The 18,561-nt window shown below is 56.3% G+C and overlaps 1 protein-coding gene across 1 annotated transcript; it reads left to right on the top strand.

Moving 5' to 3' along the window:
• The first annotated feature begins 415 nt into the window (after positions 1 to 415).
• LOC101061915 (dehydrogenase/reductase SDR family member 13-like) lies at positions 416 to 2,522 on the top strand. Its single transcript, XM_003978422.3, has 5 exons — positions 416 to 742; positions 1,045 to 1,163; positions 1,242 to 1,365; positions 1,455 to 1,781; positions 1,859 to 2,522. The coding sequence occupies exons 1-5, from the start codon at positions 616 to 618 to the stop codon at positions 2,110 to 2,112; spliced, it is 951 nt and encodes a 316-aa protein (XP_003978471.1). The 5' UTR covers positions 416 to 615; the 3' UTR covers positions 2,113 to 2,522.
• The last annotated feature ends 16,039 nt before the right edge of the window (positions 2,523 to 18,561 follow it).

Consider the following 18,561-nt stretch of genomic DNA (forward strand, 5'->3'; position numbering starts at 1 on the left):
GGGTTTGGGTTAGGAGGAGGGCCAACAGAAGGACTGGAACAACACTGCAATAACATAATACTGGGACATCCATTCATTCAGTTCATTCATTCATTCAGTTCATTTATATACATTTCTATAGTTTTATATTATATTCTATTTTTAATTTATTCTATTTTATTTCTTATTTTATTCTATATTTATTTTTATTATTTTTTATATTTTAAACAGTGCTGTACGTTTCTTTGGGGAGATGCTAATTTCCCTAATGGACATTCCCTAAAGGGATCAATAAAGTACCCTGATTCTGATTCTGATTCTGATTCTGATAAAACCGCGACAATGGCGCCTCCTGGCGGTCAGTAGTGTGAGGCGCTCTTCGCCGCGGACCCGCCCATCTCTTTTCTGATTGGTTGCTTTGGTTAATAGCGATTGGTTCTGATGGCGAACCCGGAAGTGCAGCCTGACGTTGCCGGACCTGCTTCACCTGTTTAAATTCAGGAATAAATCAGTGGTTAAAGTCACGTGACGTAGCCGCTGCGACACTAATCTGACTTTTACCTTCTTCTAAATCTTTGGAAAGCTCGCGGCTCATGTAGGAACTTCCCACAGCTGTTAGCTCGCTGCGGCTACATCATGTCGGCCTTGTTGTACCTCGTAGCCGGAGCCGTCCTCACATATGTGGCCGTTTATTACGGCTGGTTCCGGGCGGCGAGGTGCACCTGGTCCGGGACACTGTCGGGGAAGACGGCAGTAGTGACAGGTAACACGTCTCACCTGTGTGACGCTGCTGAAACAGTTAGCATCATGGGGAGGGTGAATATATGGATATAAGAGGGTTAAATATACACATAAAGAGTGTGTGTGTGTGTGTGTGTGTGTGTGTGTGTGTGTGTGTGTGTGTGTGTGTGTGTGTGTGTGTGTAAAAGCAGCTGTCGGATGTTGTGCATATTCTACCGCACCACTCTGATTTATCATTAATTACGGTCCTTTAATTACTTCCATGGCCTTTGTCATCATTTCCCCTTTGACCTATAACCTTGTTGCACCCCCCCCCCCAAACAGGAAGTAGCAGCGGGATTGGGAAAGCCACGGCGTTGGCGCTGGCCAAGAGGGGAGCGCGGGTGATCCTGGCCTGTCGCAGCCAGGAGCGAGCCGAGGCCGCGGCCTTCGACATCCGCAGGGTGAGCGCCAGCACGCCGCCGCCGCCGCCGCCGCCCGGCACGGCGAGTGTTTGAGTCGGCTGTTGTTCCTGTTTGCAGGAAAGCGGGAACGCTCAGGTGGTCGTCATGCGCCTGGACCTGGGGAGCCTCACGTCTGTCCGCCGCTTCGCTGCGAGCTTCCTGAAGACGGAACCCAGACTGGACCTCCTGGTCAACAGCGCAGGTGAGAGAGCGACCCGTTGACCCGCCCACCCTCGGAGCTGACCCGCCCACCCTCGGAGCTGACCCGCCCACCCACCTGCCCTCTTCCAGGTGTGATGGGTCCAGGACGCACCGAGGACGGGTTCGGGATGGCTTTCGGCGTGAACCACCTGGGTCACTTCCTGCTGGCCAACCTGCTGCTGGAGCGGCTGCGGCGGTGCGGGCCGAGCCGCGTGGTCACCGTGGCAACCGTGCTGCCCCGCCTCGGCCGCGTGGACTTCCCCCTCCTGGCGTCCCGGAAGGACCTGGTCTCAGGTGATTCCGCGTGGAGCGTCTTCCAGGCCTACTGCAGCAGCCAGCTGTGCAACGTGCTGTTCACCCGGGAGCTCGCCAACCGGCTGGAGGGCGCCGCCGTCAGCTGCTACAGCCTCCACCCAGGTCAGCCGCCGCCCACCGCCGCTGGCGCCCACACGGGCGGCGCCGCCGCCACGTCTCAGCTGTTGTTTCTGTTGCAGGCGCCGTCCACACGTGTCGCGGCCTCGGCGCCTGGCTGCAGCTGCTCGCGCTGCCCTTCGCCAAGCTCTTCTTCACGGACGCCGAGGGCGGCGCCCAGGCCGTGCTGCACTGCGCCCTGCAGGAGGGCATCGAGCCGCTCAGCGGGCGCCACTTCTCCCGCTGCACGCCGCAGCAGGTGGGAGCGCGGGGACGGGACGATGCCGTGGCCAAGAAGCTGTGGGAGGTTAGTGAGAGGTTGACGGGGCTGTCGTAGGGCCGGGACGGGACGGGACGGGACAGGCCAGGATGGGACGGGACGGGACGGTCCGGGACAATCCGGGCGCTCGCTTCGTTCCACCAGAGAAACACGGACATGGCAGCTAACGGGGAGCTAACGGGGAGCTAACGGGGAGCTAACGGGGAGCTAACGGGGAGCTAACGGGCTAATCCTTGGGAATATTTCCCCAAACAGGAGTTGGCTGCTGTCTCTGAAGTGATTATCCAATGATTGTTCCTGGTTCTGGTGGGGAAAATACTGGTTTTCCGGAGGAAAAAAAGGTTAAAAACACTTTGTGAAAGAAATACCCTCACTTAAATCTTTAATTGACATAAAATGTCCTGTTTTTTTTTTTTTTTCCCTCACATTTTGGGACTGTTTGAATATTCCGCACACTTCAGAGGAAAGAAATGCAGTAAAATTCCCTTTTATGCTGGGGAATTCTGGAAAAGTTTCCGGCGGCAGCAGGTTTTGGAGCGGGTTGCCGTTGCCCCGTCCTCCACAGGGGGGCAGTAGCGCTCCAGCCACGGAGCCCCGGAACCTCCGGACGGGTTCATTATGAGCGCTGATCATTAACACGCCGGCGGGAACGCGGGTCAGCGCGTGTGGAGACCAGGTCCTCCTGTAATTACTCCGTAGGACATTCCGCTTCCCCTTTCACCTCGGCGTGGGGCGGGAGGAACGCGCTTCCTACGATCGATTCCCCCCCCGAGTGAAAGGCCTCCTTGAGCCGCGGCTTTAATAACAATCTTTTCTTCACCCGGTTCAGCTCTCCGACTCGCTCTTCCCGGGAAACACTCAGGTGCTCCGACACGCTGGAGGTCACCGGGGTCGCCGGGGGGGGGGCGGCCGCGTCTGTGGGCGGCCCCCAAAACGGCCACGCGGGGGCCCCGGCGCGTCTTCACACACGCGAGGAGCGGCGGTTTGGGAAAGGTGGCGGGAAGTTCCCTCCAGGGAAAACCCGGAGCGGTTTAAATTCCTCTCCATCCCCTTCAGGCGTCGGAACGTTCCGGGTCAACGGCAGCCGGTGAACTCCATGGATGTTCTGTCAGCGGCGCCGCTGTTAGCTTTGGGCGGCGCCGCAGTGCTTAGCCACTGGATTACGGCATCACTTAATGAGCCACTGGGAACGCCGGTGGATTCAGGAAGAGAGTTCTTGTCGGACGGAATAACGGCTGTTTTCCTGCTCTTATTTAGGCTCAACAGTCTCTAAAAGCAATACGGGGGGGGGTAGTTTTGTTAGCGGCCATTTTAGCTTTGATGTGACCGGTCCAGGACGGCGTCCCGGAGGACAAACTTCCGGCGGCTTATCAGCCGGTTTTGGCGCGTTTCAGGCGTCCGTCGAAGGAAACGGAGCCGTAAGCGTTTATTCAGGAAGTCGGTCAGCGCTTCCACAAAGTGCCGACGCGGCCTCTCGCTTACAGAATTCCAAACGTGGCGGTGGGGGAATCCACGGCACGGCGGCGTTCCGTAGCCTCATTGTCCGCCTAACAGCCGGGGTCCTGTCTCACGCTGCTGTCCTCCACCCGCTACCTGTTTGTCCTTGCAGAAGGTCTCAAACCAATTACCCCGCGAGTGGCTTAGAGGACGCTCGCCGCCGCTCGCCGCCGCCACGGAGGATGAGCCGCGGCGTGAAAAAGATGATGTATAATAGACGCAAACAGGACAGGAACGCTAAAATGCTAACTGTGCTTTCTGCTCACTTCAATCAGATATTTAGATGAATAGTGGAGCGGGGCCCCCTCCGCGGGAACAAGCTAGCAGCTGCTGACACACACACGCGCTTACACTGCTATTGTTGTGAGGACCTCACGCTCCCACTTTTCCGAGCCCTCCGGCGGAACCGTCCCGACTGAACCCCGAAATCCAGGTACAACCTCAACCCTGAAACCAAAACTTGGCGCCAAAACAGGCCTTTGATGTTGAGAGGAATCGGAAAACGTGAGAATTTGTACTTGATATGTGGCGTTCAGGGATCAGTTACAGCTGCTGCCACACACACACACACACACACACACACACACACTCCGCCCTTATCACCGACAGTCGGGGTGTCGATAAATAGAAGCATCCTCTGGGTCTTGTTATTTCCTCCCCCACAATTAGCATTCCCAGCTGCTGAGTCGTGATTAACGGTGTTTTCCGATACGCCGGCGTGTCGTCGGGAGCTTCAGTCACAGTTTCCCGACACCCTCCAGATTACGTCGCTAACGCTAACGATACCTGACGCTGGCAAAAAACACGACCGCCAATGTGTTCGCCCGGGAAACGTTAGCCGCCAAATTCCTGGAAAAATGCTAACGGAGAAATCCGGATTGAAACCGAAGAGATTGTTTTCTTCCTCCCACGGTTGTTTGGATTTTGTTTAAGCTTCCGTTTTTTTGCTTATGAGCAATAGCGGCGTTAGCGGCGTTAGCTTCAACATCAGTTTAATCATGTTTTCCTTTGTGGTCGATGTTTTAACGACCTCAGCCTGTTTCCCACATGTGGAGAAGACAATTCCAGGCTTCTCCCGTCGTAGCTGTTAGCTAAATGAGCTCGCGCTCTCGCAATTTACTGCGAGCTAATGAGTGTCTGCGTGCTGAGCGCAGAGTAAAACAACCGACGCGGCTAATTTTCATAAAGCTAATACGTCTCTGGGAATGATGCGCTTCCACACAAAGTGAAGTGGTCGCTTCCAAAAAGTTGTGTGTGGATTTTACGAGGACTCGGGAGCGCTTCCCACCCGTCGCTGCTAAGCTAGCGCCACAACCCTGGTGCAGCTAAAGGTTGTGGTGGATTACGGAGGGGACGGAATGTCGCTGTATCCCAGTTGTGCCGTTTAATCACGCGTGACAACGCCGGCGTCTCTTTGTCCAGGCGTAATTGCTATAGCGGTAGCGGCGGCGCGCACGTTCCCGGCTTGCCGCTCTCCCAGGCAGCATTGACGCCGGCTCCTCAAGGCTGCAGCGTTTCTCTGCTTTTCATTAAAAATTGATTTAGAAATTCCGAACGAGGACCGCCATCGATTTGCCGCTGATTGTGGACAAGGTGAGAAGCGCCGAACGGCGCCGCCGGAGATCGAAGCGAGCTATCTGCACAATTAGCGCCGCGGCGCAGCTACAATTGCCTCCCCAAAGTGTCCTTTCATCCGGGCTGCGGCTGTTTTCCTTGTGGCGGAATTCCGCTCCGTCTTACGGTCGCACCAAGACAGTTTGGACAAATATTTCTCATCGGCGCCGCGGCGCTAACCTTGATCCGACTTCCACCCGCGCTGATGAGGTTTAGCATTCTTTGGCACAATCCGGCCACGTGAAAAGTCTCAGGAAGTTTGTTTGTTCAGCAGCCGTTAAAAAACAACACAATCGTCCCCAAAAACAGGAATTCTGTGTGCCTGAGCTCCGGCGGGCCCCGGGCACCCGGATCTCCCGGTGGAATGTAGGACACTCGGACGGGCTTCCGGGTCGTGATCGATGTGTTCAATAAATGGGCGTCGCTGCTGAGCATCATGGGAGATCACATGACCTGGTTCATCCTCCATCGTTAGCAAAGATGCTCTGAAACGGCGACCGCGTGGGTCACGTGACCACCCGGCCCACGTGGGTCATGTGACCGGGCAGCCACCCAGAGGTGATCCACAGATGACCAGCCTTCGCTAGCATGGCCACATGTTACGCTACGTAGGAGTCACACTGCGTTGGCGCGCTAAGCTAGTCGAGTCATGTGAGAGCTGCTAGCATGGCACCACCGACCGACGGCTAATATGGTTGTGGTGTCGTTTACTCGGCCAATGTTAGCATTAGCTGCTTTTGGGGCCATTATTCTCTTGCGGTTGCAGTTTGTGTTATAAAACACACATACACACACACACAGAGACACACACACACACACGCACACACACACACACACACACACGGGAGCTGTCCTGCTTCACTCTGGCAACTCGGAGCAGATTCTGAATTAAAACGGTGGCTCCAGGCACTTCGTTAACTTATTATGCGTTGACGTGCACACGCACGTGCGCCCACACACACACACACACACACACACTCACACACACACTCTTTTGATAAGGCTCTTGTCAACAGAAACACCATTTAATGAGTGTTGATTGTTGTTGGCGTGTTCAATAGTTATTAATTAGGGGGGGCGGGGCTTTGGTTGTGGCGCCTGGAGCTGCGGTGAAAGGTGGAGTGGGAGGGGCCCCGGAGTGGGAGGGGCCCCTGGACCCGTCTGCTCAAGCTTTGATCTTTGATTTTTATTTTAGGGTGACCTCTGACGCCCTCTTTTGGTTGGTTTTATATCACACTGCGCCCCCCCCCCCTTCATGATTAAGGCGCCACGAGTGTCTGTGAGCGAGCGTGATCTCTGGCTCCGCCCACTCGTAACTGGTCAGTGCACAGCGGCTTTTTAACGTTTTCTTTCATCTTTCAGCAGCAGCATAACATCAAAGCTCATTTGAAGCGCATCAAAGCAAAATGACTGCGGGGGTGTCTAAGCTCCGCCCGAATCTGGCGTCCACCCCCTCGCCGTCCCTCGCTGAGCTCTGGGGGGGCGCCCCCTCCCCTCCCCCCGCGGGGCCTTTTGTTTGGTGCCTAATGGCAGCCGTGATGGAACCGTCACGCTCTGTGCTCACGCCAAGTGACCTGCAGCCTCTCAGAAGGGGCGGGGCTCTGAAGGTCAGACACGCCCCCGCGGTCGCCCCTGACGCACGCCGCCAATAAGATCTTGCCGCGGCGATCTGCTTTGTGAACACGCCGCCGCACACGAGCTGCAAACATCATCATCTGCGGTGGCGGCGGCGTGCGAGGCTCCGGCGGCGTGCGAGGCTCCGGCGGCGTGCGAGGCTCCGGCGGCGTGCGAGGCTCCGGTGGGAACCCGCTGCAGCTGTTTCCAGCTGTCGCCCCCCCACATCCCACATTCCGCCTATTAAAATGTAAATTCTGGACGTGGCGGCGGGCTGCTGTGCAGGTGGGGGGGCAGAAGGTGCCAAGGCGGCAGGAGGCTCCGCCCACCAGCGTGCAGGTGTCGGGTCAGGCCTCCGAGCCGTTACCATGGAGACGAAACCCTTGTTTTTATCCCACTTTTATTGATTTTTATCCTGATTTTCTATTTCCAATGATGGAACATCGCGTGTGTTTGTGTGTTTTACCATCCTTCTGAGGACCCGTCAGTCGATCCCGGAACAATCGGAATTCCTGATTTATTTCACTGATCTGATTATTGATTAATAAAAGACAGAATGTTTAACGGACACACGCCTCCTGGTTTTTATGGGTCGGAAGTGAATCTCCTTGTTGTAAATGAAAAATTCCTCAACTTCCATCCGCTTCTTTTATCCCTTTGATCCTGTTTTTGTGTGTGTGTGTGTGTGTGTGTGTGGCAGCTGTAACTGATCCCTGATCAATATTCCGGGATCTAAAACTGATCAAACGTAACCATGACGACACATTTCATAAACTGGAGCCTGATGAATCCCCTCCCGCCTCTGGCCGCTAGATGGCGCTGCGCTGCTGCGGGTCGCTCCATCTGCTGCCCTGGAAAACCAGGGGGAACCTTCGGAACGTTGGGATCTCCTGGACGCTCGGATCTGTGAGCGACGGCAGGAAAAAGACGACAGGAACCGGTCAGACGTGAGCTGGGTCCACCCGACTTCCTGTCGGGAGATTTGGGAGGAAGTCGAGCTGCTGCACATCTGCGATCTGATTGGTCAGAAGGCCGAACCCCGACAGGAAGTGTTCTGTCCCTTCTGATGGGAGCGCCGCCGTTAGGGAGCGCCGCCACCCGACTGTAGCGGAGGGTTCCTGGCGTTATCCCTCCGCTAGCTAACCGGGAAGCTAACCTTGAGTCCGAGGCCATAAAGGACTTCCTGTAGACGTAAACAAACGCTGTCCGACCACGCGTGGCGGCTCTGCGCTCCCCTCCGGAAGCACCTGGGGTAGTGGGGGGGGGGGGGGGGGGTTAGCGTCTGATCGATGCACCCCCCCCCCCCCCAAGGTGAAGAGTTTTAGGAAGAGGAGGGAGCGATCAACATTCCCAACGATCGCTGACGTCTCCTCGGGTCACCTTATCAGCCACTTTACTAGCATAGCAACGCTAGCGCCCCCCCCCCCCCCCCCCCCCCCCCCCCCCCCCATGGTCAGCCACCCGGTCCGGTCCCACATCCTCAGGGGATCGGAGCACCTCGGCCGCTCGACCACATCATAAAAGCCATCGTCGTTAACTTAGGAAAACATCGGAGCGCCAATGACTCCGAAATGGGAAACTTGATGTCCCCCCCCCCCCCCCCCGGTAATTCTCTTTGATGTGCCTTTCCACATAAACAAAGCTCCGCTGCGTCCACCGTAAGAATCCTTATCGCTGTCGGCACGGAGACGGGAACGCTGTGTGTGTGTGGCAGATACACACTCTTTGTTAAATTAAATGGAGCGCATTAGCTTGCCTGTAAACGCCGCCATGCTAATGTAGCTGGAGGCTAAATGCAGGTTCTGGGTTGGAGTCGATGACCCCGAACCGTCCACGGCAGGTGGTCTCACCTGGACCCGGGTCCAACCGTTCTCCTGTTAGCATCGTTAGAGCTAACAGGAGCTAACAGAGCGACATCGTCTGAGCGTCTTCCCTCCCAAATCCCGCCACATTCCGGGGTGATCCGCACCAGCCCGGCCCGGTTCAGAGGCAACAAAGCCCTAACACTCTTTCCCGGGCGTTTGGGGGCGGAGCCGTAATTCCCTTATCGGCGTGTACACGGACGCTATTTTGTCCTCTGACACCATTTCCAGTTGCATTAGGGGAGTCGGGCGCCCCCCCCCCGGCGCCGCTTCAATGGAACGGCCCGTCCCACCGTTCATGGAGAGCGCCACTTTAAAGGAGCGCCGCCTCCGAGCGGGAGCGCTGATCCCGGCTCTGCGTATTTGCCAGGCGTCCGGAATTAATCCCCGGCAGTTTTTCCGCACCACTTGTGTCGGCGATAAAGAAGCCGGAGGATCCGAACGGGCCGGTTCCCTCTAAGCTCCGGGCCGAACCGGCTTAGAACCCGACACCTCCGCCTCCTTTCTGACCCGTCGTCCCGCGGCGGCGCCGCCACGGAAGCGGGCGCCATCCGCTCCTGTCCGGTGTCATTAGCATTTAGCAGCACACCTGCGCTAAGCTAATTAACGGCGAGTTAATTCGAGTGCTCGTAATCTTTTAAGGCCTTTTTGTCAGTCGCCCGTTTTCAATTTCACAGCTCACAGATTGAAGCTACTTATAGCATCAAATGCGCCTTTAATTTTTTTAACCTCTGCGGCGCCGCTGACCCGAAGGCCGGACCAATCGGAACGCAGCGCGAAGCCCGGCGGAGTTCCGTGAAATCTCTCCTGTTTAGTCCGTCATACATGCTAGCTAGCGCTTAGCTTGTAGCCGCTGATAAGCTTCAGAAGTTATGCTAACGACACCTTTTAGCTTTAGCCAAAACTGGGAATTATGGTCACCTCAGATTTGGACGTTCTCGTCTTTCTCTCCCCCTGTGTGTGTGTGTGTGTGTGTGTGTGTGTGTGTGTGTGTGTGTGTGTGTGTGTGCGTGCGTGCGTGCGTGTGTGTTCCGGCTCTATAAGATAGCGGATCGAAGGCCGGAGCGCTGGCGAGAGATTGAGTCTTGGCCTGGCTGTGATAGATAGAGTTCTTTATTCAGACGGGGAGAAAAGAGAGAGAGAGAGAGAGGGCGAGCGTGGGCGAGCGGGGGAGGTGGCGGCGTGGGGGGGGGGGGGGGATCAGCAGAGGATGGAGACGGGAGGAGAGGCGGCGGCGGCGGCGGCTGAGGTGAAGCGCTCTCTTGGAGAGCGGCACAATAGCCCATCACAGACGACCTGCCGCTGCAACAATCACGCCGGAGCGGAATGGCGAGATGTGATGGCGCCCGGCGAGACGGGAGCGTATAACCTCTCCAGCCGGCGCCGTTATTCCCGCTGTAATAAAGCCCGATAGTCTGATAGCGGCTCTCCTCACTTCCAGCCATAAAAGTCACCGCCGGGAAATTTATGTCACGCTGTTTATTTGTTCCTCACACACTTGGTAAAGAAGCGGCGACGCTGTCGGGGTTCAGGCGGTGGCGGCGGCGGTGGGGGCGGGGTTTACGCGGGGAAACAGACGTATCTGACTGATGCTAGCTGAAATACGCCCACAGAGAGTCCGGAGGTCTTTGATGGTTCCCTCCATTGTGGTCACTAGCTGCTAGCCGAGACCAGCTGCTAGCTGAGACTAGCTGCTAGCTGAGACCAGCTGCTAGCTGAGACCAGCTGCTAGCTGAGACCAGCTGCTAGCTGAGACTAGCTGCTAGCTGAGACCAGCTGCTAGCTGAGACTAGCTGCTAGCTGAGACCAGCTGCTAGCTGAGACTAGCTCGCGTGTCACGACTGAGCGGGAAAGAACCAAAGTTTCTCTCTCTGGTGTTCCTTGATGCTTCTTTGATGTTAGCTCTTGAGCATGTAGCATGGAGCTACAGAGACTCTGGTCAGCGTCACCTTCTGACGCTAGCATTAGCCACAATGCTAACGGTCCCATCACCAGGGGAGAACCCTGGGAAGCTCTCGGCTCTCGCCGCTCCATAAACACGCTCGTTAAACGCCGCATCCGTCGGCGCCGCTTTGATCTGTGGAATATTCCTCTCCGCAGCAGCTGCCGCTTTGTTGGACAAACCCCAAATTGCCGTTTCCGGGGCAACGCAGATTGGCCACTTAAGGCCGGAACGAGGCGTCTTTTCAAATGTGATGGCGCATCAGCGGGCGCTGTTTGACGGCGGCGTCCTGATGAAGCTAAACGGGGGAAAACACTTTCTGCTCGTCTGGTGCGTCGCCGGCTAGCGCGGCTCTAATCAGCCGGGGTCTCATCGGGCCCCCGTCCTCGTCCTCGTCCTCGTGTTGAGTCTCGAGTAAGAAAATGATTGGTTGCTTAGCGACGGTCATACTGTCCCGGCCTAGCGTAGCGCGAGTGATGCTGCTTTAGTCTTGTTTCTGATGGTTAGCGTCCTGGTTAGCATCCCTGGGAGCCCACCTGTAGAGGCGGGGACACTGCGTGCTGATTGGACGGTGAGCTGGACCCAAAAGTCTTCGACAAAGGTAACATCAACTCTCCGGAGGTGGGTGGGGGGGGTCAAAGGTCACGCCCTGACCAGGTCCTGGGAGCAGACCGACAGCTCAAGGACTCTCCAGGCTACACTTGAAAAGGCTGCGGCGCCGCTCTGCTGCCCCTCCCCCCGTCTCTCCCCCCCCCCCCCCCCTTCCCATCTCTCTCCCCCCCCCCCCCCCCCCCCCCCCCTGGCTGACGGAGGACTCCACCTGAATGACATTTACAAATTACCAGACCCAGAGAGCTCGGTCCCCCCGACCCGTGAGCCTCTCAGCACCCGGAGAGACTCGCCGCCGTTTTGTCATATAATTACTGCAAATCCCCTGAAAGTAGCCCCCCCCCCCAACCCCCCCCACCAGTCACCCCCCCAACCCCCCCACCACTCACCCCCCCAACCCCCCCACCACTCACCCCCCCCCTTAAATGTATGCAGCCAGATGCACGTAGGTGCATTAGACCAAACTTACAGAGCTGAAAGCTAATGCGCCACCAGTGACCTCCGTTAGCATCACGTTAGCACAAACCTGCGCTAATTCCAACGAGCTGAGAGTTTGAGGAAGGAAGGAAGGAAGGAAGGAAGGAAGGAAGGAAGGAAGGAAGGAAGGAAGGAAGGAAGGAAGGAAGGAAGGAATGAATGAATGAATGAATGAAGGACAGAAGGGAGGAAGGATTTTAGGATGGTAAAGCAGGTGCATGTGGCCTAGCGCCCGCTAGCTCCTTTCATGCTACAAAATGTTAGCATATGAATGTGTGGAATCTGGGCAACTTTTAGATGTAAAAGCTCCGACGTCCTCATAGTGTCCGACTTGCCCCCCCCCCCCTCTCCCCCATACCCCCCCAGCCCCCCCCTGATGTTAGCACCCCCCCCCATCCCTCCACCCCCCCCCCCCCCCCCTGTATCGGCCCTGATCGCTCGCCAGTACCAGGATGTAACGGATGATGTAATTGAACAACTTTAAAGCGCGCAGCTCATTTCATGTCGTCCTCTGGAACGACCCTCATCCCGCCGCCGTTAGCAGCCGAGCGCGGCGGCGCTGAAGGTCGCTCGTCTGCCTCCGACAACATGCAGCACATGTAAAACCCGGCCCGCCCTCCCTCCCTCCCTCGCCATCTCACCATCTCGCCGTCCCTCTTGATCCCGGCGTGCCGCCACAGGCGCGCTAACAGGTATCACATATCACAAACCTAGGCTAGGCTAGGCTAGGCTAGGCTGGAATCACCTGATTTCTGAGCCGTTTCAGAACAAACATTTGGCGTTGGGGCGGATCTGGATCACGCTCGCCACCCCTCCCCTCTGGCGTTAGCGGAGGTCGTTTAGGGCGCTTTAATCTCCGCGCTACCACGCGGCTTTGAGCTCATGTCAGAACTACGTTAGCCGTTAGCCGGCGGCGTGTAAGAGGGTCGCCGCGTCCTTGCTGGGCGGAGGGTTGAAACCCGGCGTTAGACGATGAAGCGACTCCACGCCAGCACGCCGCTGCTTTCATCTCACGTGTGGAACTTCTCTCACACTGGAGGATCTTTGATCTGTTTGGGATTCGCTCGTCCTGTAAGACGTCGCTAACTCCAGCATTTGTTTTACATCAAAAGTTCCATTAATTATTCCATTAGCCGGACGGCGGCGCCCGATTCTGTAAAGGACGACTTGAAGAGCCGGCTGGCGTCTGCTCCTCTCTTCCCGATGAAGGAGGGATGAAGGTGATCCCGACCGCCGCCTCTCCACTCGGACACCGTATGCTAATGCTAAAGTTGCGTAGCCTCAACACCTCTGCACACTTGTCCCGTTTTTCACGCCGATTGTTAGCAAAGCCGCTTTTTCAGCCTGTTTTTCCATTTCCTGGCTGATGCGATTGGCGAGTTATTCTCTCCGGAGCGTCTCAGACATTCGGAACGTCGGTGCTGACAGATTATAAACCTCCGCGGTTCCTCTGGAGCGGCGGACACGCTGAGGCTGTTCCGCTAGCTTAGCAACGGTGGCACCTCTTCTCACGCTCTCCCATCCTCGGCCTCTTTAGTTCCTCATGGTGGCTCATGTCCCAACACATGTTCTCTGCTCTTCCGCACCTCGCTGTATTTCACACCGACTTATGCTAACTATGCTAACCTGACCGTTGGATGCTAACAAGTGGCCGCGTGTTGACCAGCAGCCAGAAAACCTGATATTGACTCTTCTTTTTCCCTCTCTTGGGTTATGTGGTCGGTCGTTCTGGACTCACGTCGGTCGTTCTGGACTCACGTCGGTCGTTCTGGACTCACGTCGGTCGTTCTGGACTCACGTCGGTCGTTCTGGACTCACGTCGGTCGTTCTGGACTCATGTTGGTCGTTCTGGACTCACGTCGGTCGTTCTGGACTCACGTCGGTCGTTCTGGACTCACGTTGGTCGTTCTGGACTCACGTCGGTCGTTCTGGACTATATAAATATAACTTGCCGCTAAAGTGATGCTAAGGGGTTAGCACCAAAATGAGCATGCTAACCAGACCCTGTATGGACCCTGCCCCACCCCCCCAGAGATGGAGAGTGACGTGGTGATTGTGTGCACGGCTCAGATGGGGGGGGCACCTCTGCTTCGCCTCATCGCCACGTTGGGCGAGCGCGACGGCGAGGAGCCAAATGGGAGGAGAAAAGGTCACCTGCTCCCTCGCTGCCAAATTACTGCTCCTCCAAGAGAGGAATGAAAACAGACCGGGGCCTGGGTGCTGGGGGCGGGGCTGGGGGTACTGGGGGCGGGACCTGGTGGGCGGGGCCTGGGGGTCTGGGGCGGGGCCCGGGGGCAGTGAATGAGAGGATGGGGTGGAGGAGCAGGAGGAGGCAACACGTTTGGTCCCCTGCAGAAAGCCAACGTGAGCTTTGTGCTGCACTGAGAGGTCAGAGGTCAACTGAGAGGTCAGAGGTCAACAGAGAGGTCAGAGGTCAACAGGTCTCCGGATCTGCTTTTGCTCTCATTGCCACCCGGTGGCCGATCTCTAGATCGGAAAACTCCAAAAGTCCGTTCTTCCGCGTGTCTGGAGTGAAGATCCCAGATCTCAGATCCCAGATCCCAGATCTCAGATCCCAGATCCCAGATCTCAGATCCCAGATCCCAGATCTGGGACGGTGAGTCTCAGGAACACTCCGAACCCGTCGCAGCTCAGATCATTGTGACTCCAGCGGCTGCAGTTCCTCCTCCCACCACCAGGCTCTGTGATCCAGCTCCTCCTCACTTTCTGTGGCTAAGCTAAAATGGCATCTTCTTCCTTGTGCTAGGACAGCTAACCTGCTAATAGAACAACGGGCGTTACCCCCCTCCCCCTCCCCCTCCACCCCCCCTCCCCCACCCCCAGGCCATCGGAGAGCCATTGAATTAGCGGGTGCTAGCAGAGATAGTTTAGCGTAATGAAGCATCAAGATAACGACTATTAAAGATGATTTGCAGCTCTGAGATCAGCAGGTTGCCCCCCCGCCCGCGTCTACCCAGCATGCACCTGGGCTGATCCTGGGCTGTGCCACCGTTGCCACGGGAGATCAGCGTCCGCACCTTCTTCTGTGGTGTTGCTGCCGTCAGGTTAGCGCTCGTTATACAGAGGCTCGTTAGCCACAGATGCTAATCTCTCCGTTCCTGGAACCTCAGGATTCTTCCCTCCTGCAGCAGATGTTCAATTTTCCAGCTTCTCCTCGCTGCCCCCCCCCCTGACGGGAAGGCGACGGGTTTTACAGCCAGTTAACGTCGGGAATTCTCTGGTGAACAAAAGTGTGACAGGAAAACGCAGCAGAAGAAGCACAAAAAGAGCCGAACGTTCCGCGTTTTCTGACATTCTTTGATCTTTTCAGAGCTAATTTTCCACGTTGTCATTCCAGCTTGCACTGTGGCCTCCACGTGTGTGTGTGTGTGTGTGTGTGTGTGTGTGCTGTAAGCAGGACGGAAGGATAAATATTTACCGCCTGGTTCTTTCCCCTCTCTTCCGTGCCAGATTCCGGCGCTCCTTTTATCAGCGCTGGAGTTCAGCCACGGGCCTTTTTAATTTTCTGCTTTTGTGTTTTTCCCTGAGATTGACGGGCCGCTCTCTCCCCGGAGCGTCGTTCTATTAATCTGTTTAATATGCTACGGAAACATCGGAGGGCTGGAACAGGCAGCCGGGTAATGGAATCGCAGCAGGTTGGGGGGGGCGGAGCGGGAGCACGGGGGGCTCTGCTCCACCCTCTGTAGCCCAACAGGGAATATTTAAGGGGAGCGTTCTAGCTAACGGCCCACGAGGGAGCGTTTCCTGGCACTCAAATCAGAGGGGGAATTTTAGGGAAGTTTGGGAAGAGTTTGGGAGGCTCCGAGATGGTTGTGTTGAGCATTCCGTCGTTTTTATCCCAACTTCGCTAGCTTGATTAGCAGCACAGACAGTGGGGCTACCGGAGGCCGCTAGCAAAAGGGAGGGGATTTTGCTGAAGCTAAAATGCTAAAGCTAAAACCAACAGGAAAAGGTTTCAAAGACTTTGTTCTCTTTTTAGCTTCCAATTTTCAATGTTTTCCACGTGGAGCTGAAGAGGGGGGGGGGGGCGCTGTTAGCGCCGCCGGTTTGGGCTGATGGATAGTAGAGGTGGCGGTGGCGGCGGCGGCGGCCCGCTGAGCGCTATACGTTGACGATGGTGAGTAAATGCAGCACAATAATGGCGCCCCCCCCCCCCCTCCCCCCACTGAGGCAGTGAGTTGTGCTTTAATTAACTTTGCCTTAATAGATGGGGGGGGGGGGGCAGGAAGGGCAGGGAATTCTGGGAGGAGAGGGAGAGTCACATGACCGATCTCAACCGCAGGTTTAATGAGACGGAGCTCTAATCCGGACTCTCCTGCTGGCCCCGCCCCCTCCGCCTTCATCTCCGCTCCGTCTTCGTCAAGACAGGAAAAATCAAGGAGCTACTGTTCCCGATGAAACACAATCGGAGCTGTGAAGTCGGAGCGTCACTCCTCGGATCAAAGCGTCGTGAATCTCAGACGGAAAATTACCTGTTGAGCTGCTCCGACGGGAAATGAGAACCAGGCGGCGCCGTCGTGTGAAGTCGAGCCCAGCGGTCTTCCCGCTTTTCCAAGGCGGAAACACGGAGAGAAAATGGAATCTCACACGAGATTCTTCGGCTTCGGTCGACATTATCGCTACGCATCCCAGCAAGTTCTGCATCACTGCTAACGCGCCTTAGCTTAGCCCGGGAGTCTCAAAACACAGGCTAAGCTAAGCGTGCTAACGAGTGCTAATGACCCCAACTTGTTCCTCCTCATGTATTGGAAGGTGTTAGCTTAGCTTAGCTTTAGACGAGGCCGTCGGACGCTGCTTCTACCCTTAATGAGCTCTGCATGAATTCAGCGCAGCCGTTAGCGTGTTAGCCGTTAGCATCTGATGCCGGCGGCCTTCCCTTCGCCAGACGTCTCTTCTCCCTTTCTGGACTAAACAAGAGAAGAATTCTGGGAAAAATGGGAATGGGAGCGACTGTCGCTGAGGCGGGAACGGACGCCGCCGCTGCTCACGGTGATGTGTCACGGCGGCGGCGGCAGCAGTCCGAGGCTCTGGCCTGCTGTAAATGTCACCCCCCCCCCCCCCCCCCCCCCCCGACTTTGCCCTTGCAGGAGGGAGGAAGTGCCGAGTCGGCAGATCCCAGCCTTTGATTTAGACACGAAAGGCGGCGGCAAACGCAATCAGGCATGAAGGTAAATTCCCATAATTCACAGCTGAAAGGTTAGCCGGCGCCGCTCTTTGCTCCTCCCGCTTGATAGTTGCTAACAAATGTCACCTGATGGAAATAAGCGCCGCCGTCCGGTCTGGAATCTGATTTCCTGGGTACGAGGTGGATCGGAACGCCGCGGCTACACGCTAATTTACGTCTCCTGGGGCCAGCGGAACGTTACATCGCAGTGGGAATTCTGGCAACTGGATTGCGCGGGGAACTCCGATGCTAATGCTAATGTTTCTCTCTCTCTAATGTTTGGGCTGCACCTGTAAGGTGGGAGTGTGTTTTTGTGTGTGTGTTTAGCAGCGTTAAGAGGTCCATTTGGGTCCCGGGAGGTTGAGCTGACAGATGTTTCCACAGATTTCCCTGGAAAACCTGTTTCCGGCTGAGCTGTAGCCGTGTCCCCTCCTCTGACCTCTGACCTCCCGGCCGGAGCCGCTTGTATGGAAAACTGTGTTTTTGGTGTCAGCTGGATCACTCTTAGATCCTGTTGGGGAAAAACCTTCAAAGAGGCCCAAAAGCTGCCGGCAGATGCTATCGGATGCTATCGGATGCTATCGGATGATCCGGCTTCAGCGCCGCTTCTTCCTCTTCAAAGCTGGAAGTTTACGGGAGCTTTAAAACTTCTGCGGCGTTCCCGAGGTGACGAACAAAAGGGGTGGCAGGTCCGGCGTCCCGCAGAGGGAAAAGCTTAGCTTAGCTTAGCACGGGGCGGTGGGGAGAGCTAGCCGGCTCGGAAGCAAAGACTTCCAGGAAATGGGAGTAGGGACGGAAACACTGGTCGGTTCCCCGTGTGGCGTCTCCGGGTCGGCTGGTTCTGTCGCAGGAAGCCGGTGTTTCCAGTCGCCCACGCGCTCGCGGCTAGCATCAGATGCTAACCTGGCTCCGTTTTCTGCTCCTAATTTGCTGTGCATGCTAAATGCATGAAGCGAGGCCATTAGCCGCGGGGCCGTGCTGTGTTTGGGTTGGAAGCGGGGGGCTGTGTGTGTGTGTGTGTGTGTGTGTGTGTGTGTGTGTGTGTGTGTGGTATCTTTTGATTTGCCTGATATGAAAACAGTGGTGGTTTTCCAATCAATGGAAGCTGCGGTTTATTTGGGGTGAAATGAGATTTTTTATTGGGATGTTTGCATCTCGGAGCAATTTGCCGGCTTTATTGTGGTCGGCGCCGGAGCGCCGGAGCGCCGGAGCGCCGGAGCGCCGGAGCCTCGCCGCTCGATGTTACAGTAAATTTGTCGCGGCGCCGATACAAGAGCGGAAAGTGAATATGCTTATTTATTTACATGCGCGCGAACGGGCGCATTCCTGACGACGGCGGCTGGGGAGAATCCAGGTGACGGCGGCCCATCGGAATGATTTCGGAAGCTGAAATGGATATTACTGCCCCCCCCCCCCCCTCGTTCGGATCCTCGCGGTCCAGGACGCGACTTTGTTGTTTCTCGCCGTCGGAGGTTTGAGCCTCAAATCGGAAAACACAAATTTAATTTTCCCGTAAAGTATTTGGGAACACGATCCGATATGCGAGTGCTGCCCCCTGCTGGTCGGTCTGGCTCCGCCCATCTTTCATGGACGCGAGCAGCTAGCAATGCTTACAAAAATACAACGTGATTAGCATCGCTAGCGCCCGGACTTGTTCCCGATTGGAAGGGGCATCGATCCCGCATCTTCAGTCCTCCGGAGAGAAC

The sequence above is a fragment of the Takifugu rubripes genome, chromosome 11 (assembly GCF_901000725.2).
Source record: "Takifugu rubripes chromosome 11, fTakRub1.2, whole genome shotgun sequence".
In the NCBI taxonomy this organism is placed as follows: domain Eukaryota; kingdom Metazoa; phylum Chordata; class Actinopteri; order Tetraodontiformes; family Tetraodontidae; genus Takifugu; species Takifugu rubripes.

Coding starts and splice junctions, on each gene's coding strand:
- LOC101061915 (XM_003978422.3), top strand. CDS start 616: ATGTCGGCCTTGTTGTACCTCGTAGCCGGAGCCGTCCTCACATATGTG. Junction 743..1,044: donor GAAGACGGCAGTAGTGACAG/GTAACACGTCTC, acceptor CCCCCCAAACAG/GAAGTAGCAGCGGGATTGGG. Junction 1,366..1,454: donor CCTCCTGGTCAACAGCGCAG/GTGAGAGAGCGA, acceptor GCCCTCTTCCAG/GTGTGATGGGTCCAGGACGC.